The sequence below is a fragment of the Meleagris gallopavo genome, chromosome 2 (assembly GCF_905368555.1).
Source record: "Meleagris gallopavo chromosome 2, MGAL_WU_HG_1.1, whole genome shotgun sequence".
NCBI lineage: Eukaryota > Metazoa > Chordata > Aves > Galliformes > Phasianidae > Meleagris > Meleagris gallopavo.
Window position 1 is genome coordinate 43759443 of NC_139405.1, and position 25906 is coordinate 43785348.

The following is a 25906-nucleotide window of genomic DNA, read 5'->3' on the forward strand; positions in this document are numbered from 1 at the left end:
TTCTTCACTCACCTGGAGACCAATTGCATTCTGCACTAGTTGAAGCTTTTATATTTGATCCTTAAGTATGTTAAATGTAGACAAATAATATAAAGCAATTTGAATGGCCTTGATCCCATTATTTTCACTCATTTACCTCTAAGTTCATTAGAAAGTGGGTTATTAATGACAATGAAGTTTGCTGGATCCATTTCTCTTAGCCTCTGAAATATCAGATGGAGAATTAGTTTCTCCACAGGCTAGCTTTCTAATTCTGTGTGAAAAGTTTAGTTTAGGTTAAAAGAGTTTAAAAATTACTGTATTTTCCGGATCTTTGCCATCCTCTGTGACACGCGCATCAAACTTACCCCACGCTGTGTCACTACGTGCCAGCAACTTACACGTAAAGTACAACTGCATCGTCTGGCAGCATTCTGCACAGCGCGAGGCAGGGAGCCCCGCACACAGCTCTGTGGGCAGACAGCTAACACAGTGCCCGTACCGCCAACGCAGGACCTCGCAAAAAGAAAGGTGCCTCCATTTCTACAGGCACGGGCTGTTACCTGGTGAGAACGAGCCCGTGAAACCTGCTGGCAGCCGTAGCAACCAGCAAACACCAGATGCAGTTCCAGCACCCGCACTGGCAGGCTTCGTTCCCCCGCCCAGAGGACACGTTTGAGGACGCTACTTAACATCACTACGCTAGTCGCAGACGTACCACAGTGTTTTTCATCATGGCTTTGACAGTGAAGCCGTCAGAGACCTGCTGCTTGCTTTTCTTCACGTGTCCCAGCGGCTCCTGCTTCTGGGGCCGCCTGTTCCCCGCGGGCTTGGCGGGGCCGCAGCCCGCTTCCTCCACTACCATCTCCCCGCAGCGGGCGAGAATCGGCACGCGGACTGCAAAAGCACAAACAACAACGGCCGGCCCCGGTCAGCTACCCGAGCACCGAGCTGTCCCGCGCGTGTCCCGCAGCCAGCGGCACCGCCGCGTTCGCCCTCTTCCCGCTCCTTCGAGCCACCGCCCTCGCCCCCCGGCTCGTCCCGCTGTACGCGAAGCCCCCGCTTCTCCGCCGGTCGCCCCGGACGCTCCCCCTCACCCCTGTGCCACCGGCCGGGCCGCGCGACGGTCGCTAAGCAACGCGTCAACAACCGCCGCGCTGCCGGGCAGGGAGGAACACCAAAGGCAGCGAAACGAACGGCGCGCGGGAAACAGGCGGGACATAGCAGTTAGCAGAAATCAGTTACACGTGCTCGCGCGCGTGTGCGTGTGCGTAAGCGTGTGTCCACACGGGGAAAGCCGGCAGCTACGTGAGGCGATGTGAGAACCCGAGAACTACATTACCCAGAGAGCCCCGCGGCGCACGCGCAGTTCGCTGCCGGCTGCACTTCCTCCCCCGACGGCTCGCGTCGGGTGGCTGTTCGGGTTCGGACTGTTCGAGCTTAGGAGCGTGCGCGCGCCCCCCTCCTCTCTCCTCCTCTCCCGGCCGCCATGATAGGTGAGTGAGCGCGCTCCCCTGCCCAGAGCCCGGATGCTGATCCGCCCTTTCCTGCCCGCATCGCTGCTGCCGCGGCAGGAGTCTGCTCCACGGGGGCGGCGTGGGTTGGCTTGTTGCAGACGCGTTCGCTTATGGTGGGTGGGTGCCCACTGTCAGCGGTGTGGGAGCGGTCACGACACGGGGTCACGGCGTCACAGCGCGGGCAGGCAGGCAGCGCTGCCCTCGTCCAGCCTTCTGCTGAGGCGAGCCCAGTGACAGGGCCTGCAGCCAGAGTAGTTTAAAATTAATTGTTATTTCTCTCCGCTATATATGATTCACGAACCTGTCTGGCCGTGACTCGTTTTTGGCCTGACATGGTGCTTGCTGGCAGCGATGTGCAAAAGAAGCGAGTTAGTCCTCATGCAGGCTGGGAGCTTGGCCGTTTGGTCCTTAAGGGGCTCCGCAGCCGCCTGTTGCTGTTGCTGCTGCACTTGGCGGATCTTCCCGCGTCCGGCCGCGCGGTGCCTTCCTGCGGTCCGCTTCCTCAGGCGCCTCAGCCTCGCTGTTCGCCGTGCTTGTTGTCTGCAAAGAATGACGTGACAACATGCTTTGCTTAAGGATAGCACAGGAGATCCCGTAGTCCACCGTATCAGTGTTGATGTTATCTCCTCTGCTGACTTGTTGCTTTGGTATAGTATATAAAATGTGTTTACAGAACTGCGGTATTTGATTTTTCAGAACTTTGAGGTAATACCCTTATGGTTACAAAGTTCACGCCTTCAGCCTTCACAGCAAAAGGTTGCTATTTGTTCAGTGTATATGTAGACACTCTTTATGTGACTGAGGAATTGTTGCTTTTGCTGTGGCAGACGAGTGTTTCTGAATATTGATTGTGAACTATATTCCTCAGCTAATTGCAAATTTATAAATGCTGCCTTATGTGAGTTGCTGCTTTAAGTGAATTAAACAGCAACTTTTTGTTTTAATGAAGAATGCAAAAACATGCACAAAGCTTCTAACACCCTCCACAAAAAGCTCTGTAAATACAAGAACTGCTTTCAAAATATGTGATGTAGTGATATAGTCCAACATCCTGCCCTCTGAAAAGTTTCCTCAACGCACTTAAGAATTAGGAATACTATGGCAAATTTGGGACTAGGAAGGAAAGGGGGAAACACTATAATCTGTGCCAACACTTCTTTAATCTGAATGCTTAAAGAATTATATTATGAGGCATATAATATGTTTTCCGAAATGTATTATTCTTGTAACTCTGGGAATGCTTGATGTCCGCACTGAGTTCTTGTGGCAAGACAGGGCAGTTGTGCAATACATGGCAGTTAATTCCTTTAATTGATTTTTAATTTCCTATCTCTTGCTTTCATTTAATGCCACTTTGTAGTTGTGCTGTGACATATGGAGAACAAGCCTCATTACCATGTTAGTCTTGCTATTTTAACTGTTCTATCATATTTTTTCACATCCAGTTGTTTCTTATTTTTTCTTTCACGGGTGAAACAGGTGAACGTTTGAATTTCTTCTAAGTCTCTCTCTTTCCTTTCTTTTTTTCCCCCTATGAAGTTTTTCAAGGATTTTTGCCAAGGAAGGTTTTTTTTTTTTTTTTTCTTCTGTAACTTGTATCATTTGAGAAGAGGCTAAACCATTGACTTACAACACCAACTCTTAATAGTGTCCATATGACTTCTCCCCCTGCTTGGTATTGCATTCTCTTGTGGAGGCTTGCACAGAAAGATTTGCTTACAGATAGATTTTTAAATGCTAGTAGCATCTTACTTGTAAAACAAATACTAATCATATATTTAAATTAAAATATATGATAATATAATTAAAATGTGCTTATTTTCAGAAGGAGATTATTCCTTGAGAGAGGCCTTCAAAAAAAATAATCTAATTGTATAAATGAGAAACACTGAAATAAACACTCATTTTGAATAGAGAGTACTATATGTATGTTCTGTGACTGATGGAAGATGGGAATCTCCATGTGTTGCTTACTGCTGCAGAGCCAAATTTGTGTTCCCTTTCTATATTTGCAGCAGTGGTTCAAGTTACGTGAGCAGAATGTCTGCTACTTGAGAGGTGTTGTGCTTTGTTGTCTTCGGTCAGCCAGTTCTTAAGGGAGCTTGCTATAAATGATAGTGTTTCTGTGGGCAGCTTTTGTCTTACCACTTACCTTAACCTCAAGTGATTTCAAGTCCTATTTCAAAATTATTGTCTTTTTTGTTTTATCACTTTGCTTCTTCGTTGATTTTTTTTTTTTTTTTTTTTTTTTTCCTGTGTGCATATTTGCTCAGTGGCTCTTTATGCTTCAGTGGAAACAGTGGAAATACCAATGTGTTGAAGAGAATTCAAAGTTTTAAAGCAGTGAAGCTAAGGACATTTAGAAATCATGAGTTTAATGTTAAATTGTGTCCAATGAGAAGAAAACTGATCAGCCTAGAGGCCTGATGAATGCAAGCTGGAATTGCCACCACTGCTCTTCCTCTCTTTTCTGTAGTGCCAGGCTGGCTAATGCTTTGAGAGTGCGTTTTCTTGGTTTATGGCTGGTATGGGAATAGAATCTGCTGGTGATTTCTTGTAGTGACTTTTTTCCTGGATGGAAAAAGGTGGATGAGAATGACTTTAGTGAAAGACTGATTTGCAGCTGTTGGGTGCCCTAGACCGCATTCGCCGTGCTGATATATAGAGATTTCTCTGTTACGTGGTGAATATTCTTTTTTCTTGTTCTTTGAATGAATGGATGAAGAGAACAGCAGAACTGAAAAAATACACTTATCTTCTAACCACTATGTCTGTCCAAATGTGGCTGGTACTGTCACTTTAAAATTGTTGCCTAAGTAATCCTATTAGAGCCTAATCCCAGGAAGAAGTCTTGGAGGACAACATAAGTTAAAATCTCCACCACTATGAAAATAGGAACCGACTGTGGGCTTTTTTTTTTTTTTTTTCTTTTATGAAAATTGTAAATAAATAAATAAAATTATAATTTGCTACCTACCATGACATGCAGTGCTCTGTCAAAATGCTGGAGAGTTTTTCTGAGGACACACAAAGAATATCGAATTGGGCTTTGGGTATTTTAGAAATTTATTCCACAGTGAGTTTGCAGCTGGCTTGCATACAAGTTATTCTTATCTTGGAATGGTTGTTGAAAATAATTTTAAGGCTGATTTTTTTTTTTTTTTTTTTTCCTACCACAACAGCAAGAGAAAATAATGTTAAGTAATAATGTAGTCATGATAAAATGGTGAGAATGTTGTATTTAAATATATTTCTAGAAACAAGGACTGTGTTGTTCTAAATCAGGAACTAATGGAACTGATAACATACTTCATGATTAGGATGTTACATATGAAAGAACTTCTTAGTTGACTGAAATCATTAGTTCTTCGTTGGCTAGTTCTAGGTTTCTGAATAGTTTTCTTCACTGCTGAAGAGAAGTCATTTCTTTTGGAAAGAAAATATGAGAAAGAAAGAAAATATATTTATTTGCTTGAAAAGATAAAAATGGTCACTTAAATATGAGGATCTTATCAAGCGTCTGGGCTGCCTTAAAAGCACTGAAGACTATGGGATTAGTCAGAAGGAAAATACACTAGTGTTATTTTTGAAGATGATACAAGAAATTTTGTGTGGATTGATAAGAACTAAACAGAGTTCCTGATGATGTTCTGTTTTTTAAGTGCTCACAAAATAAGCACTTATTTTATTACATTATTACATGTATACGTTATTACAGTAATGTAATACCTTATGCATTAAAATATTACACATGAATATTAATAAAGCAGTGGCTATAGATGTTTCAATACAGTTTTCTGAGACTTTTAGCTAAGACCCTAAAGGCACAATTTCAAGTTATAGTGATCAGGATCTCTACTCTTCTCTGCATTATCTGGTTACTAGTAATATATATGAAAATAGAATTATGAGTGAGTAGATATCAATGTGTGTTAATTTAAGTTCTGCTTCTGTGTTGTGCTAAATGTTAGCTGTAGTAGAGTCATGGGATTTCTGATCTAGTCAAATTGATGATTAAAGAAATGGTTCCCATTTCTTTTTCCTTTGCTCTTCTCTCGCAGCTCTCTGCTATCCGCACATCCTGCCTCACTCCTCACTGACGTATTGGTAACTTGACTCTTGAACTAATTAAACTTACTATTGTACAAAAAAAACCCTATCCATTTTTGCTGGATTTCATTCTTTCGGAAGTGCCTGGTGACAACCAAAGTCAGCTCAAGATAAGTGAGTTGTGTCGGAGATAGCAAAAATGGGACTAAAGAGTTTGATCTATGTAGTTCTTCTTGTGTATCTTCACCCTCAATTATTGTGAAGTATGCTCAGCTTCTAGTCAGGACCATATCCAGAGCTGACCAAGGATTTTGCAGTCCTTTGCACAAAGGACAATATAAAACAGAAGATTATATTTAAATCCCTCTCTTAGCATTTTTTTTTTTTTTTTCAAAGTGACCAAGACAAACTGAAAACAACTTCTAGTGCAGGAAGGAGAAATTGCTACATACCAAGTTATGTGTACTATTTATTGCCAAAATATTTGGTTCAACCTATCTTAGATAAGAGAAGAATTAAGAATTCCAAGTTCCATTTCTGACCACAAATAATTAGGAAAAAAAGGCCCGTTGTAGCAAAATATGGAAATAATATGCTATTTTGTAATGAATAATAACAAATGCTTATGTTTAATATTCCTGCCAAAGCAACGTATTTGTTTCTTTCACATGCATTGTAATCCAAAGCCCTCACCAGATTCAATTTTGATAGCGTTTCCTCAAGAGCTGGAATAACTTTCCAAATTAGAAACACTTGTACTCCTTTTACTGTAGTAAATTCATTGCATGAGGATATTCTGTATCATAAGACTATCAGTTGTGTAAGTGATCAGGGGACAGAGGCAAACAATACTAGCAGTGGTGCAGGTTTTTCAAGTTCTTATATTTAGTAGAAGCCCAAGGGAAAGTACAACCATATATGCAGAACTCTTGCTATTTTATCAAATAGGCAAAAAGATACAATTTGTTCTCTTCAATCAATGTTATTATGTATTGGTTTTTATTGTGTATGTGTGATACACCTTACATAATTATTATTGTACTGAAAATCAACATGTAATACAAAATGTAACCAGTGATGTATGAAGTTTTCCACTAAAAGAAGAAAAAATGGAAATGTTGGAAATATAGAACTATATGCTGAGAATTCCCCGAGTTCCACCTTAAAGCTTGGTCTTTGCAGATTATTAGCAGGCAGTCTTTAATTATATGATTGTCAATTATTTAAGAATGTGTTCCTACCTTCTATACTTTAGTGTTGTATCTTGCAAGTGTTTGTATTTCTGAGGGCTTATTTCCCAAGTAGATACATTTTAATATGATAAAGTATTATCTTTAAAATCTGTAACAACTTTTCTGTTTCCAAATATTTTACCACAAGGCTCACCTAGCTCCCTTGTATATATTTTGATCAGCACAAAAGCAGTGGAAAAGTGGAACAGAACCCTCTCATCTGTTTTATTCCTCATATTGGACAAGTTGAAGAAAATCAGAACATTGCTGTGTACTTTTGGAGGCAGCATGAAGCCTGCCTGATTATACTAAACCATCTCTGAGCTGTAACTTTTTATATTGCATCACTTTTTTCAGTAAGCATTTTCATGCCTATATGAGCACCGTTAATGTTTGACCCAGGAAAAAATGTAGCACAAACCTTCTTGCTTTTTTTGTGTTCTATGACTTCAGAATGTCCCTTGTGGTCAGTTTGTCTTTTGCCCTCACACTCTAAGCCTAAACCCTTTGACTGAGAGCGTTTGCAAACCTGATGTGGGTATATGAAGGAAAAGCATTTAGAAGTTGATTTGATAAATTGTTTCAAAGGTGCAGAAAGTGGTTAAAAAAAAAAAAAAAGAATGAAGATGCTAATTGAGGAAGGTGTTTGTCATTCCATGGCAGTTTAAATGACATCAAGGTTATCATGTATTAATATGCAGGAAATGAAAGCACAGTTTCTTAGCTATCAGAAGATACTGGTTGTGCCATGTTATTTGTGCAGGTATGTGAAGGGTGTATTTGTTGTTACAAGGCTCAGGCATCATTACTCACTTCTGTGTGTGAAGTTCTTTTTAAGTTATTACAAAATTCTTTAGTTTTATTGGTGTATTACATTAAAAGAAAAGGGTTGTTACAATGCTAAGTTTGCTTGTGATGACATAGATGAGCACTGAAATAAATTAATTTATATCTGTAAATTTTTATTGGAAGCAAACCTTGTTTTTTCCACAAACAAGAAGACATGGTTGGCCTTACTTATCCCTGTTTTTCTCTCTAAATGTAAGGCTATTCTTAATGATGCCATCATTCCAGAAGTTCAATTTTATTTATTTATTTATTTATTTCAAATCTTCTATTTGTATTTTCTGCATCTTCTGTTCAGCATTTCTAAATGTTTTGCTAAGTGGTCAGTTCATTTATTTATTTATTTATTACTGGTAAATCTAGAAAATGGAACTGTCTTGTGTCAAATCTAATATATCAGATTAAATAACTTTCAGTGTGTTGAGCTAAGGATACTTAGTTAACCTCCATAGAGCATGAATCACAAGGAACGGGGATATCTGGGCTCTTCATGATTACTGTATGAGCTGTTTCAATAAGGCAGTCTTTCTGTGGAACATCAGTGGAAACATGAGCTCTCATTGAATTTTTCCTTTCAAAATTCAAAGAACAGTGTTGAATTGCTTTTTATCTTTCTCACTTTTTTTGTATAGATTTTCCTTTTTTTTCTTAATCTTTTCCTTTTTTTTTTTTAATCTTTACATTTCTGGTAATATCCTTTGAAGTCATGGAAAAAGTGTATTCCAGTTCACTCGCTGTTAAATAAAGGACTGTGAATGATGAAAACACTTTATATTGGACATCACATTATGTTTCTGACATATGGTCCTCCTTTCAATTTTTTTTTTTTTTGGCTGAGCTGTAATATTTTTCATACGTTTGTGTTTGCGTTTCTTCCCTTTTCTGATAGTGTCCTCTGTGGAATAATCTCGGTGGAAACATATGTTCAAAACTTCAAAGAAATTACACTATTACTAAAAGCTTCATAATCAGATTACTGAAACTAAATGTTCAAAAAATATTGATTTTCTTTATCCAATCATATCGATTTCATTATGGTCTGCTCTGCAGCTGATTGAAGAAACATGGAGAGACAAAGTCAAAGACAGTTTATGAAGAACATCTAAATCTGTTGTAAAGCCAGTTCCTCGTGAACAAAAGTGAGCTTAGAGCAGTTTTTAGGCAAGATTAGAATATGTAAACATTGCCCACTGCAGGAGCAAACTTAGTTGTGTTTAGCTCTGCTTGCCAAACTGCATGATCTGGCAATCTTACTGTGACTGAAGTGTGAGCCTGTCTCCTTATGTTAACTGACCCACTTTCTTAGAAGCATTAGGCTCAATACGTATCTGAACTACATGGGATAAGTTTGTTTCAGCAAAGCTGTTTATTGCCAGGAGATTTTTGATTGAAAAACAAAACAAATGTCAACAGAAAAACTGAACTTCATTTTGCTTTAGCACAGTCAGGTCATAATTCTTAGGTTTACAAGAGTACGTCAAGAGCAGGAGCTGTACATGATCTCATTTTTTCTTTAAGTGTTCAAAGCTCATCTGGAAACTGTAGGACTCTTAAGAATTGTGTAGCAATCCATTGGCATGCTCTATTTGTTTTTTTTTTTGGTTTTTTTTTTTTTTGACTGTATGACCATACAAGCTCACCTTTAAGTAGAGTATTTTGACTTACTGACTTTACATATCTGCAAGTATTTTATTGATATTAACTGCATTTCTGTTTAATAATATACCTGGCTTTAGGCTCGTGTATCCTTCATGTAGACATGTGAAACTGAGAGAAATTTTAAAGCAGGCTAATGAATAATGTTATGAACTTTTTAATTTTTTTTCCCTATATCCTCATTGTACTGATTGCCCTTATTGTACACAATAAAATAGCAGATGAAGCTGAAAAGTTTCTTTTACAGTACTTTTAACAATTTCCATTAGAATTATCTTGTCGGAAGCAAATGTCCCATCTGGTTTACTCTTTAACACAGCAAAACTACTTAGTGAACTGTGTGGCAGAGCCTGGCTGAATTCCACACAGTGCAGCTCTTGGCCCTAAGCAAGATGAGCACAATCTGTTTCCCATATTTCTAATAAAGGAAAAGAAGGGTTTCTTCATTTGCTTCTTTATTTTATTATGTTTACATTTTATGCCTTTCTTAGAATAGCTGCTTTCCTGCTGTTTTCTATTCTTTTTTTTCCCACTCAGGTAAAATGAAAATGCATTGCAGCTTATAAAAGTACTGAACACTGCTCTGAAAGAACATTAAAACTCGGTGTTTTAAAGCATAGTTGGGGCTTTGGCCACAGAAGTCCTACTAAAACATCTGAAGGTTAGCAAGGGCACTTCGGAATCCATTTCTTGTGTCTTAGGTGCTTGGTGGGTGAATACAGGACATGAGTAACCTGTATGAAAACACAGGTGAGGTCACGCAGCTGATCCCTGCCCTGCCCTGGGAGTTCACCTGTGCTGTCTGAATTTAGCAGACTGATGCTTCAGTCTGTAACTTTCTTCTCCTGTTCATAGTTGAGAATTACTAAGAGTTACATGTATTTACCATGGGTTAATATGTGTGTGTGTTTTGTGTGCAGCTCTTCCTGGATGTTATAAAAGTGCATCTCTGAATGAATCTCTGGATGAAATTAATTTTTTACTTATTAATATGACAAGAAATATAAGCGCTTAAATAAACATCAGATACATAATATTGTATTAAATACCTTATAGTTAATCAAACAGTGTATCATATCAGAGAGCAGCTGCTGTGTTAATGCAGTTACCTTTTTCTGAGGGTCTTTTTTTCTTACATGGCAGTGAGCAAGCTGTTTTGTGAATTTGGCTCTGTAAAGACATACCGCAAACATGTTTAGGATTTGATTCCTTTCTTCTTGCATATGTAGTGCTTTACATTACAAATGCCAAGTAAGCTTCAAACAGCACTAAATAACTCTTGTGTGTGATACAACTTAGATTCGATACAGGCTTGAAACGTTTCTCGTAGAGCACTCTACTTTTGTAGGTGTGGCATTTCCTACTTTAATCACACACTGATAGTATTTGAAAAATGTTTACCTATCCTGATTTGTCAATATTAAGGAATTAGCATGTCAATATTAGAAAAACTGAAAAATGTTAAGTATTCATGTGGGGTAGTAGAACAACATTTGCTATAATTCCAGTTAGGAGCTGGGAAGTCTTTGTGTGCCACTGTGTGAAATAAGTATGCAGTGTTAACTACCATTTCTTTTTAAATGTGTTTTTTTTTAGAACTGTTTATGTAATCAGTTTTCTAAACTAAGAGAAAGAAGACTGCCTGCTGTAAACCAATTAAAATGCAGTCACCACACACAAAACTCAAACAGTTGATTTTATGTGAATATGGTTTGAAATCTTACTTCATTTCTAGACATGAATATGATTAGGCAGTCCTTTGAGGACAAAGGGCTGTGTATGGCTGTGTAGACAGGTGGAATCTTTATTTATTTTGCCATTTGTGCAAATGGGGGCTGGGAGAGGGGGGGAGTTCAAATACAAAATCAATAAATGTTTGTTTTCTTTGTTCTTTTGATCAAAATCAAATTATTATATGTATCTACTCGCTGTATCTATGTATCTAAAAGAATGACACTTCTTGGTTTTTCCAATATAATCAGAAATGATTTGTCTAAATTTTGCCTTTATAAGTATGTGGATAATGTATTCACCTAGTGCTGATGACAATGAAGACAGTCTCCTTTCTCCTTGTATGTCCAAAGCATAATAGTAGAACTCCTTACTCTCGTGTGCTTCAAAGGCTTTGCCCTTTTAGCATTCACCTAGTGCTGGACATTAGGTACAATTTACAGCAAGCCATTCGCTAATAACATTTCTTAACTGCAGATTTTTCAATCTTGTACCTAATTCTCCAAAACATCAGACCCAGGTATCTTGAAAATTACAGTGAGGAAAGGTGAAACAATTGGTCAGAACAAAGCTTATTTAAGCCTAGATGTGGGGATGAGTTGAAACTGTTTGCTGGAGGTGAAAAAGATTTTTATTATTTTAGGTACAGCTACTAAAAATGCATTCTCCCTATTCGTGGTTCAGTATGGTGAAACTCTTAGGATTTGGGAAGGAGAGTTCTACCCTTATCTGGAGGTGACCTGTTTTCCTTTCTGCTGCTTTCCAGGATTCCCTTTCCTCAAAATCATTCATACTGTTTTGATAGTGATGTTTTTTTTTTTTACAGAAATAAGATGTAAACTTTCCCTTTCCTGCTTCTTTCTACTTCCAGCACTGTTCCACAGGCTGCCATTGTCTGTCCTCTCGCGTAAATAAGGTGATGGTCTGGATGAGTTCCACGTGAAGGTTTACAAGGATCTGACATTTTACATAAAAGTAGCACTGTTGAGCACTTACAGTTCTTAGAGGTCTTTATCTACCAGATCTTTATTTAGATGATTAAGCTACTGTCCTTTCATGGCAGGTTAGAATTATAATTTCTTATGAAAGTAGCCTCATATGAGGATATTAATCAGTGATATTTTTTGGATAGCAGACAGGTTTCTGTTTTTCCTTGAATTTAGTATCATTTGGTGTTCTACATTTTGCTACTGACAAAGTCCAACTTTTTTCTAAATATTTTTTGTTAAAAAGATTTCTGGAATGCAGATAGATTACTCAGAAATAAAGACTCTTGTACTGGATGAAGGATGTAAAATATTAGTGATATTTTCTTGGGATTTTTGTCCATTCCTCAAACTGTCTCAGTTAAAATTTTCTAAACAATTTTCTAAACAAATGCTTCTTTAATGTCTACTTCAGTATCTTAAGTAATTGGTTACCTACTACTTTTTTTCTTTAACTTAAAGGTGTTCTCTTTTTTTTATCCTTTCTCTGACGATTAAATTGTCCAAATGTGTGTTTTACACTTTTGGTGATTGACAAGTGATACTGATTTGTCTCCTCCTCAGTCTTTCAAGCAGAACAATCTTTTTTCTTTTTTTTTTTTTTCCCCCCCTAGTTCCTATCTATGGGTGTGTACAAGGTAGGATTGTATTGTCCATTTGGAGTTAGTTCAAAACAACAACAGATTAAATATCAATGAAGAATATTTGCATTTCTACTACCTCCCTGCAAGTAAAAGCAAACACAAATGGGGATAGTAATAAAGCTGAATGTATATAAACTATTCTTATAATGCTTAAGATTAGTTTTTATCCTAGCCAGTTGAATTCAAACATATGTCTTCAATTCCTTAGCACCTGTGTTAAAGGTGACATAAAGCATACATTTGGTAACAATTACTGCGTAGAAGTTAAACAGAAAGTTAATATACTAGAAGATTTTTTTATTTTTTATTTTTTTAAGAAAAATTATCTAGGACTGGAAGGCAGAACATCTGTCAGTACTTTTCTATAAATTCTTGCAGAACTTATTCTATTCAGCAGACTAATATTTTGAAATGGACTTGATTTCCTTTAATTGTATAGTTTTGTTTTCTTTTTGCTTTTTTTTTTCTCTTATGCCCCCTCCCCACAGTGTTGTCCTGATATATCGAAGGAAAATTTGCTTTAATTTGGGTAAATTACACAACCATCATTTGTCTCTAGTCCCTTCTTAAGCGTGCTTTTGCAGAACACAACTTTTTCTTACTTTTTTCTTTTCTTCTCTTTACTGTCATATGCATTGTAGTCAAACTTGTGAGAAATATGTAACAATTCTGTATGAGCCATCTAGTCAGCAACCATGAAGAAAAAAGTCACTTGTTCTATATTTATGTGTAGTAATTGATGATTTTAACCGGTCTAGTCGTAGGTATTTTTTAACTAATTAAAAAGTGTTGCAATTCCGAATCATGGTATTTTGCATCATAGTTATGTTTCATGAGTTAGACTTTGCTTAAGCCATAATTGAAGCAAAATACTGTTGTAAAGAGATCTTTCAGAATAATGGAAGCATGAATACATTTGCAGTATAGCTGAATGTGTAGAAATTTGCAGAGGAGCCAAATCTTAGTAGATAGAAGTATTTTTTTATTTTTTATACTGATGCATCAAATTGTTAATATTAAGTTTTTAGGAAGGGGTGTAGAATGCTGAATTTAGTCTGGGAATTGCGTTAAAATTTTTTTTGGTAGAGCTTTCAGTTTTCTAGGGTTTGTGGCAGGCTTATTCTCATTGTGATGGTAACACTGTTTATCTGACGTTCACTGTTATTTCAATAAGAATGATGCCCTAAGAGTGATGCCCCTGTAGTGAACTACAGAAGATGCAATGAATTATTAATAACAAGCAGAGTTTAATGTGGTTTTATAGCCCCTGAAGGAGTTGGAATAGTGTACTCTGTAAAACCATTCAGTTCACCCGATCTTGACAAATTGGGATCATCAAAAACGCACTCCTTCTTGTTAACACCAAGGAAGGGAAAAGGTGACTTGGGAATGCATCAATATTTAGTCTTCTGTAGAATTTGAAAAGGATAATGGTAAGCAGTATTCTATAAATAACTGTCTTCTATCTTTGTTCCTTAATGCAGCAGACTAATTCTTGTCTGTGAAGTTAACCTTTGTGGCTCTATTTTTCACTGAAAAAGAAAATGGCAAGTTTGTGATATTACAGTGATTATTTATACTGATTATATGAGTAGAAATGTGCCATGTAGTGATCTAGAGGGAACAAAACAAGTAAAATTATCTTAAAAAACTGTGTTTTCTTAATAGATCGTTCTAATTAAAATTAGTTTTAAATGAACTAAGAATACTAGAATTGGTGGAATATACAAAATTTGTTCTTGATGTTTTAAAGATCTAATAATTAATACTTGTCCCTAGAGTGGTTGATATGGCTGTCCAAAGTTTGATTCACCACATCTTTATTAATATTTGGCAACTTGCCCATCTTTCTCAATTATGTTTATTCATATCCATTTGTTACTTACACAGTTAATATACAAATTTAACATTCTTAAATGTCACAACTGAATTCTGTCAGTTCTCCTCTGGTCATGACAAAATGCAACTGGAGATTTGGTGCATGCAGAACCATCTTCCTTTTAGTATACATAACATAACCTGTAGTGGAGGTAAAATCAGGCAGTCGCTGTATAGCAGTACAAGTTTGTACAAATTCTGTTAATTTTCCTTCAAGCACAATATTTCAATTCATGTGTGTTAGTCAATGCTACTTCTAACAGCTGTTGGCTGTAAATTCTTGCAGTTTTGCTGGGAATCAAATTGTGATTTTACTACTGCAGCAACTTTTGTTAAACTACTGAAACGTTGATAATGTAAGGTGGAGTAGTTTATCCATCTTTTCAGGGTAAGCATTTCCTTCATCTGCATTGCTGGGGCTTCAACTCAATCTGTAAGGCAGTTTCTGCTTCTCAAGCTGTATTCTTTTTCTACGGACTCTGAAGTAGTCCTCTGTTTGCAAACAGATAGAACTTTTCTGACGGACATCAATGAACAGTAGTTGAAACGGAGGAAAAGCCCCGTTAGGAAAAAAAAAAAGTTGATCATTGGTGGAAACACACCTTAGGGTTTCCATCTTGGGTAATTCTTAGGTGTTTCCTTTCCTTGCACTGCACTTCTTATTCAGTGAAGTTTTACATGTAATATTTCTATACAACTCCAATTTGGTGTTGTTGACATGTGCATTTGTTCTTTTTGCAAGCTGCTTTTCATCTTAGTTTGATTTAGTTGTAAGTAAGTTACAATGTAATTAATTAGTTATTACAAGGTGTTCACTTGCAAAATGACTGGAGCTTAAGACTCCCTTACTGCTTCCATATCTGTTAATTTGTCTAATTGTGAATAATTACACACTAGGTCACTTCAGTGCAAAATAAAATAGGCTTGCATTTATGTCCAACTGGGGTTTTAGATTTGTTTTCAGGCTCTGACAACTGAGATCTAGCCAGCCTTGCTGTAGCAGTTGTGACGTTGCTGCCTGCAGCGTTCTTCTGCCGGAGGCTGCTGCCCTCAAGCAGAGCAGCAGAACCAGCAGCATATTGAGAAGTTTTTCCCAGCTGCTTGCTCCAAGCAGCAGTTGGGTGTCACCCAAGGGATTATCACCTCGAGTTCAAGAGCTCATCCGACGTGCAGGAAATCAAACAAATCTGATCGGGGTTAACAGGACCTCCTGATGAAAAAGGAAGAGAGCTGGAATCAGGGACAGGTGACCCTGGAGGAACCCAATCCAAGTGTCCTAATGTGCAGGGAAGGGCTTAAGGAAGCAAAAGTCCAGTTTTGCCAAGGATGAGAAGAGCAAAAGGAAGGGCTGGTGCAGATTTGTCAGCTATGAAAGAAGCTCTAGGGAAAAAGAGGGAACACTGTGGGCTGATGACTTTCAGCAAAGAGAGAATAACAAAACAGCTGTAGGAAAATAGTGTCTTAATCTGTAACTGTTAGTTCAATAAATGCAAATCATATCTAGTAGTGAGAGCAACTAAATTTATATTGCTCTCTACCTTAGAATTGCTTTTTTTTCTGTCTATCCTCTGCCCTTTCTTCCACACGCTGTCTCTATTGAGTGTAGTACAGGTATAGTGTTGTTTTGGAAACTTTTTTTTTTTCCTTTAAAAAATGATTTCTGTAAAACTTATGATGAAAACCTCTAATCTGACAGCTTGGTGAACTTCAGAAAATAGTGGCATGTGTTTAAGGTTAGAAAATTTAACATCTTTCTTTTGTGAAGGGTTGTGTTCTGCTGTTTGCTGTGGATAAGGGAGAACAATTTTACAGTGGCTAATTAGTGCTTAAGGGTTTTATTTAATGTTTTGTATTCTGTGGCCTATTATGTAAACATTTTTGCAAATAAAAAATGCCTCTGGAAATGAATTGTTCTGCTGTTCTGAGAGGTCACTGATAATTATAAAACTAAATAAAGAGTTACTGCATACATCTTTTTGTGGTATGAAAGGATATTTCAGGTTAATGTGCTGTTACTTATAAGCCTGATTGCCTGGAGTGAAACTTTTTACTCCTTTTTGTTTGATGGGAATATCCTACTACAGGCCATTTTGATAATTTAAGCTCCATGTAACTAAATCCCATTCAGCAACTGGCAGCTAACTGGCAACAATATGAGTTATTTTTTGTAGCACTAGTTAGTAGATGAGAGGAGAATGAAATCCAAAGAACCTGTTAGGTGAGAAGAATTATTTCCCTTTTGTAACAGACCGTTGTGCCTGCTTGGTACTCTTTAATAGTCCTGTAGATTTCAAGGAGGGGAAATGCTGGGACTATTCAAATAAGATATAATGTCGAAGGTTCAAAATATAAAAAATATTGAAATCTCTCATTTAGTTGCAATACATTTTTGAATAAACATATACCAAACAAAAATAATGTATAAAAATTAGCTATGATTATAGATTAATATTACTGTAACTGAACAAGTTAATAAAAGAGGAGTGTTTAAAGGTACATTTTAAATGTACTATTCATTTTTCAGGAAAAAAAAAACAATTGTTCATATCAATTAATAAGCTTCTGCTAAAAAAACTTCAGAAACAACTGCTTGTCTTTATAAATTCTGTCATTGTAAATAAGGAATTATCTGCATGGTTTGATCAATTAGGTTCACTACATAAAGTGAATTAAATTACGTATTTATCTCCTTTCTGAAATAAACTGTACAAAAATAAAGTGTATTGTTCTAGAGAATAGAAAACAAAATTCTGAGGTAAGGAAGATGCTGTTCTTCAACAAACAAAACCAGTCATATGTAAAATTCTTAATATGTCAATAAAATACACCCTACTTATTTGGGGAGAAAAAGAAATTCTATTAATTGAGAATTGATTGAAGCATGTTCAAGAAATGAGGGTAATCCAAGAAAACTAAATGGATCAACAGTGTAAAATATATCCAGATATGAACTGCAGAACTTGTTATAACAGGTGATACTTTTCGTTAAGGTAATATGGTGCACATAGATAAATCTCTTCAATTAGATTTGTTTAATTATGTTAGTTAAGTTGCATAGTAAGACTTTCTAGCTATAAATTAAATAGATACTCACCTTTTCAGTGTAGGTTTGGATTGTCTAAAAAGTTAAATGCTTTTTTATAAGTGTTTAATCGTGTTGTAAATCTTGCTTCTAATACGCAGCCACTGCTTATTCTCAGCTATAAGCTGTTAAATTACATCTGTTCTGAAAGTGCAAAGAGGTAGGTGATGAGTTTTGTTTGAGAGTACCTTTTATTTTTAAAATTGTAGCACTTAAGTAGAAAAATATTTTTTCTCTATGAATTCTGGCTGAGAACTTACTTAAGCTTTGATAGAGCTCTGTATTAAACTTCAGGAGAGAAATGATTTTAAAATATTAGGAGTGATTTCTGAAGTCATAGACTGAATTGCTGTTTAGAAGGGTGCAAACTAACATTATCAAAGCTACAGGCAGAGACTTTTGGTTTGTCAGTATGTATCTGCTACTGTCTGAGGGACCTCAATTCATGGTGAGACTTATTTTTGTACTATCAGCTTTCCTTATATTGCCAAACTAGTTACATTTTTATAAAAACCTAGAGAATTACTTAGCTAACAGTAGCTTTTAAAGTCCGTTGCCTTTTTGAGGTCTAACTGCAAGCCTAGATTTGTGATAAAAAAGTGTCTTCCCTTGATAACTTTATGCAATATTTTCAAACATCCTTGTCATGTAATGTTATCTAATACACCTATTATCTTATAGGATCATGTTTAGAAGTGAGTTTGTATGCCAAGACTGGAAGCAAGCATACTATCTTGTGCAATCAAATTCAGTTTACAAATTCAGTGCAAATTAGTGTCATCTAATTATTTTTCTTTTAGATTGCAAATGTCAATCAGACCTAAACTGATTAGGAGTCTAGTTATCTGAGAGATGTAAAGTAAGTTAACGATATTTATTTACATCCTAAAGAAAAATGCCCACATTAGCATCCTAGCAGTAACCTTATTGGCAGTATTGGCAAAATGGTGATTAGAATGAATCACTCTCTTAATTCTTAGTTTGTTCAGGGTAGCTATTTGTAGTTGAACTAATTAGTAGTGATTTGGTTAGAAAAGAAGGATTTGATTCATTACAAGAATAGTGAATAATCTTGTTAACTCTCATTAGTTCTATATGAAGAGTAGACATTATGCTTGGGATCACTCAGCCGTGATGATGACAGAAATTCCTGATGAAATACATGGAATGAGGGCACTTACATCAAGGCCCTCAAATGTGACCAAGAAGGCCAGCGGTATCTTAGGGTGCATTAAAAAGAGTGTGGCCAGCAGGTTGATGGAGGTTATCTTCCCCCTCTACTGTGCTTTGGTGGGGCTACGTTAAAATACTCTGTTCAGTTCTGGCCTCCCCAGTTCAAAAAAGACAGGGATCTCCTAGGAGTCCCATGGAGGGCCACAAAAGCGATTAAAGGGCCTCGAGCAGCTCCAGTGTGAAGAAAGACTGAGTAACCTGGGTCTGTTTAGCCTGAGAAAAAAGGACTGAGAGGGGATCTGATAAATGTCTATAAGTATCTAAAGGAAGGTGGGAGTGAGTTGCTGGGGCCAGGCTCTTCCCAGTGGTGCGAAGCAATTGGACAAGAAGTAATGGCCTAAAACTTGAACATACAAAATTCCATACAAACATCAATAAGAGTTTATGGTAAGGGTGTCGTAACAGTGGAACAGATTGGACAGAGAGGCTGTGGAGTCTCCGTCTATGGAGATATTCAAGACATGTCTGAACACCTACCTGTGCTACCTATTGTAGGGTACCTGCTTTAGCGGGGAGATTGGAATTGATGATCTCTTGAGGTCCTTTCCAACACCTGTAATTCTGTGATTCTGTGAAATTATCCTTTTTCTCAGAATTTTTGAGAGTGGATAATAGTTTAATAACTAGAAATATATACCTAAAATTGTTGGGATAGACAGGGATCTAAAAAGGATCAGAAGACAGAAAAATGCCATGTAATCTCTATAGGAAATTAACTGACTAGAGGACATGATTTTGGAAGCTCTTATTGATAGGTTCTAATATCTTGAAAAAATGGCAGTACAGTGGTGAATATCTCTAGGCTTATTTGAATTGTCATTCTTTTGCTTTCTTCTTAAGAAAATATTTTCTGAAACGATGAATTTGTCATGCTGAATTACAAATAAAAGCAATCTTTTCTTTTTTCCCTCTTTTTTTTTTTTTTTAATTGATTTCCGCTTCCTCACTTGTTCTTCCATTTACTGTGATTCCAAAGCAAGGAGAGGCAGGTAAAATAAATATGGCAAAATATTAAACCAATATTGCCCCAGTCACATTTATTCCAAACATCTAGTGTTAATTTATTCCCACATTCAAATTAATGATTAGATCAGGAAATGGTTAACTAAATTATTTATTATAACAAATCTTTTACTGCTGAAAGGAGGTAAAATAAAATGTACTCAGCGAGTTTAATTTAAGGCTATTGAATAAAGAGAAACTTTTGTAAGATAGTAAAACTCATATAGTGTGTGCTTACATACTTCTGGAAGAAGAAGTAGCACTTGGATTTGGGCATGCTGAATTTGGTAATGCATATTTTAAAAGCACCAAATTAAATAAATGTTTATTTATATGATTCTTAATTACAAAAAAAAAACTTAAAAATTCATTTCTCACTTCAGGGGTCCCCTTAAAATGAAGATAAATATATTTACTGCTCACTTTGCTATGGGTAAGCTAACAGTTTGTAATGTGTGTTACATTCACTGTGGTAGTTAGCATAATTTTTAATTATAAAGTTTTAATTAGAAGTGTTACACACACGTTAGCCTTTTCTTAATAATGATAGAAACAAATATACTTTCATGTAGAAGTGTCAGGCAGCTGATAAATTAGGATGCCTTAGCCTTCATATAAGTGACTTTGGCTTGATTTAGCTCCTGGAGCTGACTTCCAGTGAGATCAGATGAGTACCTGGAGTCAGGTAAGTGCAAGTGAAGCAACTGCAGAGGAAAGGTACGTACTCCTGAGAGGAGTTCTGAATCTCTGCCTGCTTTGTGCCATTATGGGCATTATTCAGGCCCTGTAGATGAATTTTTACTCTACAGATATTTGACATCTGAATTTTAGGTGCCTCTGGACATACAAGCATTCTCTTTGAAACCTGAACATCTCGTTGAATTGAGCTCAGCCTCTTTCAACAATGGAGTGCTATTTACTGCTGGTCCCTGACAGAGTATCGTGCTTAGGAGACTTCCTATCTGTCCTTAATGCAGATTGAGAGAAGTAAATAAAAACCATATCCTCTGCTTCCCAGGAGGTATCTCTGAGCACAGAGCCTTAACACATTTTCACAGAATCACAGAATTGTAGGGGTTGGAAGGGACCTCTGGAGATCATCGAGACCAACCCCCCTGCCAAAGCAGGTTCCCTACACCAGGTCGCACAGGTAGGCGTCCAGGCGAGACTTGAATATCTCCAGAGAAGGAGACTCCACAGCCTCCCTGGGCAGCCTGTTCCAGTGCTCCGTCACCCTCACCATGAAGAAGTTCTTACGCACATTTGTGCGAAACTTCCTATGCTGCAGCTTATGTCCGTTTCCCCTCGTCCTGTCTCCACGTACCACTGAAAAGAGACTGGCCTCACCACTATGGCCGCCACACCTCAGATATTTATAAACCTGGATCAGGTCCCCTCTCAGTCTTCTTTTCTCAAGGCTAAACAGACCCAGTTCACTTAGCCTTTCTTCATAGGGGAGATGCTCCAGGTCCTTCACCATCTTTGTGGCCCTCCGCTGGACTCTTTCCAAGAGATCCCTGTCTTTTTTGTACTGGGGAGCCCAGAACTGGACACAGTACTCCAGATGAGGCCTTACCAGGGCAGAGTAGAGGGGAAGGATCACCTCCCTCGACCTGCTGGACATGCTCTTAATGCACCCCAGAATGCCACTGGCCTTTTTGGCCACGAGGGCACACTGCTGGCTCATGGCCAACCTGTCGTCCACCAGGACGCCCAGGTCTCTCTCTGCAGAGCTCCTCTCCAGCAGCTCATCCCCCAGCCTGTATTGGTGCATGCAATTATTCCTCCCTAGGTGTAAGACCCTACACTTGCTTTTGTTGAACCTCATCCAGTTTCTTACCGCCCAGCTCTCCAGCCTGTCCAGGTCTCGCTGAATGGCAGCACAGCCTTCAGGCGTGTCGGCCAATCCTCCCAACTTCGTATCATCAGCAAACTTGCTGAGGGTGAACTTTTTGGCGACTATAGTCTGCGTTCTGCGTTCTGTTAAACTGGGCAGCCTTGCAGGCAGCTATGCAAGAGTAAGGGGGTTTAAGAAAAACAAGAACTCTCTTGCAGAATTCTTTTAATTAAAGCCTGGATTTAAAGTTGTGATTCTAGTTTTGGCACTCAAGAACTTTAAGGATGAGGCAAGAAACAACTGATTTTACTTGACCTTACTAAGCTGGCTGCCACTGAGCTGTGTTTGGAGTGACTTTTTGAAGGTAGTTTCAGACTATTTCATCTCCTTCACTTACATAAGTACTTTGAATCTTAGCAACTTTTAAAAGCCTGTATGTTATCACATCCCTGTTAAGCCATATTGGAGTATCCCTGTTTATGTGTGAATTAACCCATCTTGTCATCTTTGTGATCTGATGATGCCTACTGAAGCTGATGGCAAAGCACCAGCTGGCTTCCTGATAGTCTGAATGAGTCATCTATTCATAGCTTGGAGATATCATTTCTGGACATCACTTCGATTAATATATAAGCATATTTGAATTCCAGATGTTTTGTAAACTTTAGCTTGAAAAAGACTCAGTTTATAAATTCCTTATGAAGTATTGACTTAAGTTCTTAACATTTTGCAGGTACAGGACTAACGGGATTAGCCAGAGACTGCGGTGCACACTGACCTGGTGTTCACTGCTTTATATTCTCCATACCTAAAGACCTATTGAATCTCAGAGCTCGAAGCATTCCCATAGAGCTCTGTAAGCACAATAGAACTATTCTTGAAAGTGTTAAAGCTTATCTCGCTTGTCAGAACTTTACAGGGAGATACTTCAGAGCCACAAAAGAATTTCTGGAGTGATTTAAGCCTGTCTCATACATATCTGCTTTGTGTTCCCAATACTAAATATAGTTAGCACTGCATTCACTGATACTAAAGAAAATAGGTGATATAAAATTATCTAATTCATAAATTAAATGAAACATATTTCTTGGGGAAAACAATAGTAGAAATGAGATTTTTCTCTTTTCTGTTTTCTTGCGAGATAGATAGCTTTATAAGGGACCTGTGAGAATCTACATAGAATTGAATATGAGAGTTCAGTGTAGGTTCTGACCAGTCAAACACCAGCAGTCTGATTTCAGATGCTTACATGCTTTTTAAATCTGTACATGATTTTTAATGACTACTTTTTTTTTTTTTTTTTAAAGTAAAATAATTGAATAATAATCTATTGTTTAAGCATTCTTTGCTCTGTGATAGGTGCTGGTTCTCAGAATAGCTGACTTCCCGTTCTTTGCAGCTATCTTTTTTATCTTAAGAGGAAACCCTTTGCTTCATTTCCAGCTTTATTTCTGCCTTATTTCCAGGCATTACTTATCTAAATCTCCTTATAGATTATATGAGTCACATACAAAAATAAAATCTCTATAACCTTCCTTCCTTTTCATTCAGTTTCTGATTGGATACAAAATTCAGTTTCTTGTGTTGCTTTTCTTTAATGAGTGGTTATTAGTTTTTACCCCGTTTTCCACTTAATTCTAAAATAAGAAATACATTTGTATCCTAATGTTTTAACAAAATTTCTTAGTGGCATTCATTCAGAATGCCCTTTGATTAGGCAAATAATTTCCTATGTGAAAAAACAGTCTTAGTATCTCATTACTCTTAAGCAGCTGTGAACAATTCATTCAGATTTTGCTCTTAAGATAGTAGCCTAAAATCCTCTAGAATTTCCACTTTTCTTTACTACTTATCCCTTATTTAAAAAAGTATATATTATCACAATTGTAACTTGCCTGACAATGAGAATTCTTATGAGATCCATTAAATTTAGAATTTTTTTATAGTGCTTTTAAGTTTCGGCAATGTATCATTTTAGAGTGAGAAATTACTTCATGGAATTACTAAAGGAATAGAGAGTAAATTTTCTTCCCTCAAACATACAGTTCCTGCTTTGTATCCAGCTTGTGCACTGTCCTTATGCTCATTGGTAGAAAATGTCAGGGGAGAAATGGCAGCCTCCTTCAAATCAGGACTCAGTGCTAATATGAATGAGTGATATACCTTGAACTTGTTATATGAATCCTTGGAAATTGTTACGTCTAAAAAAAAAAACCAAAGCTGAATTAGTGTCTTAAGGTGAGTGGGGGAGTAGGGAGGCGGGGGTAGGGAAGAGAATTAATCTGCTGCTGTACCACAGCATCTACTAGTAAAGACCAATATGTAAAAAATAAAAATACATATACTATTCCCTAAGAAGAGTCCATTTTACACACGTACAGAAGGTCACCTGTTGTTAACTGAGTGTATCCTCATCTCTACCAGTATGAATGTTTGAAGCATCGTAAATGTGTCTGTGCTTTTATCGTGCCTTGTGCTATAAACAGTTAAAGAAGTCTAGCTGGCATATGATAGATTTTCTTAAAATCGTCATAATTTGCAATCAGTGCCAATAAATTAATTTGTCTGAACATTCTGAATTATTCTGAATATTGTGACGTGTTCAATATGTGATTTACTAAGGAACATGAATTTTAAAGCCTTTGCTAGTCGTTTTAAGGAAGTAATTTAAGAAATGCCTTTATACGTTGCAGATTTGAAGTTGCAACTTCGTTTTCAACTTCTTTCTTGTTTGTTTTTCTCTTTTATTGTGTGGGAATTTCTAACAATTTCTAATATTGCTTATTTTTGCTCAAATAAAATCAGCTAAGACTTGGCATCTTCTGTTTTCCCTTTCCCTTAACTCATACTCAGCACTCCAGCTGGCTGGAACATGCAAGAACTTGACTCCTTTGTGTTGCTGTCTTATGCATTTGTCCCTTATGAAAGCCAATATAGGCAGCAAAGCCAGCGCAGATAAAGAACTGTGTAAAGCTGCAGTGTAGTAGCAAGACCACTTTGTGACCATGTTCTGAAGGCAGACTGGAGGTGACAGTATTATTTACTTTTGTTGCTTGGGGTCCAAAGAGAGAATAAATTGCTATTGATTTTTGAGACATTACAGTGAAGTGTCTGAATGCCTGCAGAATAGCTGGGTGGTAGGATGCTCAGACTCTGCATGAAGACAGACTGCTTTTAAAATGAAAATTCATTTTCTTGTTCTGTTTTTTTTTTTTTCAGCCTAGTTTCTACAAAAGTTTGTTGTGTGTGCCATGTTTATTATAAATCTATCTTATCTTTCGATCTTTCCAAAAAGTGGGTTTCAACAGCCATTTTATAACAATGTGAAATAGGTAAATAGAGTTTGGTATATGTCTATCAGTGTACGTTGCTGTTATGAAGAGAAAGCTGAGTCTTTGCACTAAATTAACCACTTCATTAAAGACACTTCTTGAAGATGCATAACAATTTCTAAGAGGAAAATTAGCTGTATGGAAATAGAAATGATGTACAACTAATTCAGTTTTTCCTTCACCCTCTGCACAAGGCTGATTCCTTCTGATTATTCAGGTCTAGCATAATTGGAGTACAGCTGTAGGGTTTTTGTTGTTGTTTATTTTTTAACCACTTGGAGGAGAAAAAAATTCTTCTTCTATATTCATTATTTTAAGATTTTATAGCAATGCTACATAGTAGTGACACCTACTGGGAGAGATCTAAATGAAACATCAGAAGTTACGGCTGCTGCCTGTCTGTTCTTTTTCTTGAGTCAACAGCGTGTGCCCAGTGTGGCAGCCTGGTATGACTCATGTTTTCTATCTCCCCTGGAGGGCATCTGCTGTCATTCCTTTCTGAGGAGTCTGACTCCCATGCCAGATTTACTGAGCCTCAGAAACTCACTAGAATGTCATTATAAATTTGGATCTCCCAGCTGGGACTTGAATTCACAGCACCAAAGAGCCTAGGTGGATGTGTAAAATAACAATGGAAGCTATTCCTAACTCTGCATAGCAGGAATTAATCTTCTTCACTAAGGGTAGAGATAGGGGGGTATATATATAAAACCAAAATTTCTCTGTATTTTAATTAATCCATGCTGACGTTTTTACCACTCAATTGTGAAGCAATCTGATAATTCATGACTGGTTTTATACATATTTGGCTATTTACCATAGAAAGATTTTCTTGTACGCTGAAGCTTCCAAGGACAAACTTCAAATGTAAACAAACAAAAGTGGATAGGCTCTGTAGTTG

At 37.3% G+C, this 25906-nt stretch overlaps 2 protein-coding genes across 5 annotated transcripts in view; one reads left to right on the top strand and one right to left on the bottom strand.

Annotated features, from left to right (window-relative positions):
* The window catches only part of PACRG (parkin coregulated), a 193153-nt gene extending 191695 nt beyond the window's left edge, over positions 1-1458 (bottom strand). Inside the window, exons 1-2 of one of the 4 annotated variants that reach the window (XM_085216938.1) lie at positions 1322-1458; positions 698-876 (exon numbers count right to left, since the gene is read on the bottom strand). In XM_085216938.1, coding sequence (XP_085073064.1) covers positions 698-844 — 147 coding nt within the window. In that variant the 5' untranslated portion in view covers positions 845-876; positions 1322-1458. The other 3 variants (XM_085216937.1, XM_085216935.1, XM_085216934.1) reach the window with 3 other exon arrangements.
* The window catches only part of PRKN (parkin RBR E3 ubiquitin protein ligase), a 681807-nt gene continuing 657231 nt past the window's right edge, over positions 1331-25906 (top strand). The window contains exon 1 of the mRNA XM_085216933.1: positions 1331-1475. Coding sequence (XP_085073059.1) covers positions 1469-1475 — 7 coding nt within the window. The 5' untranslated portion in view covers positions 1331-1468. The remainder of the gene's footprint in view (positions 1476-25906) is intronic.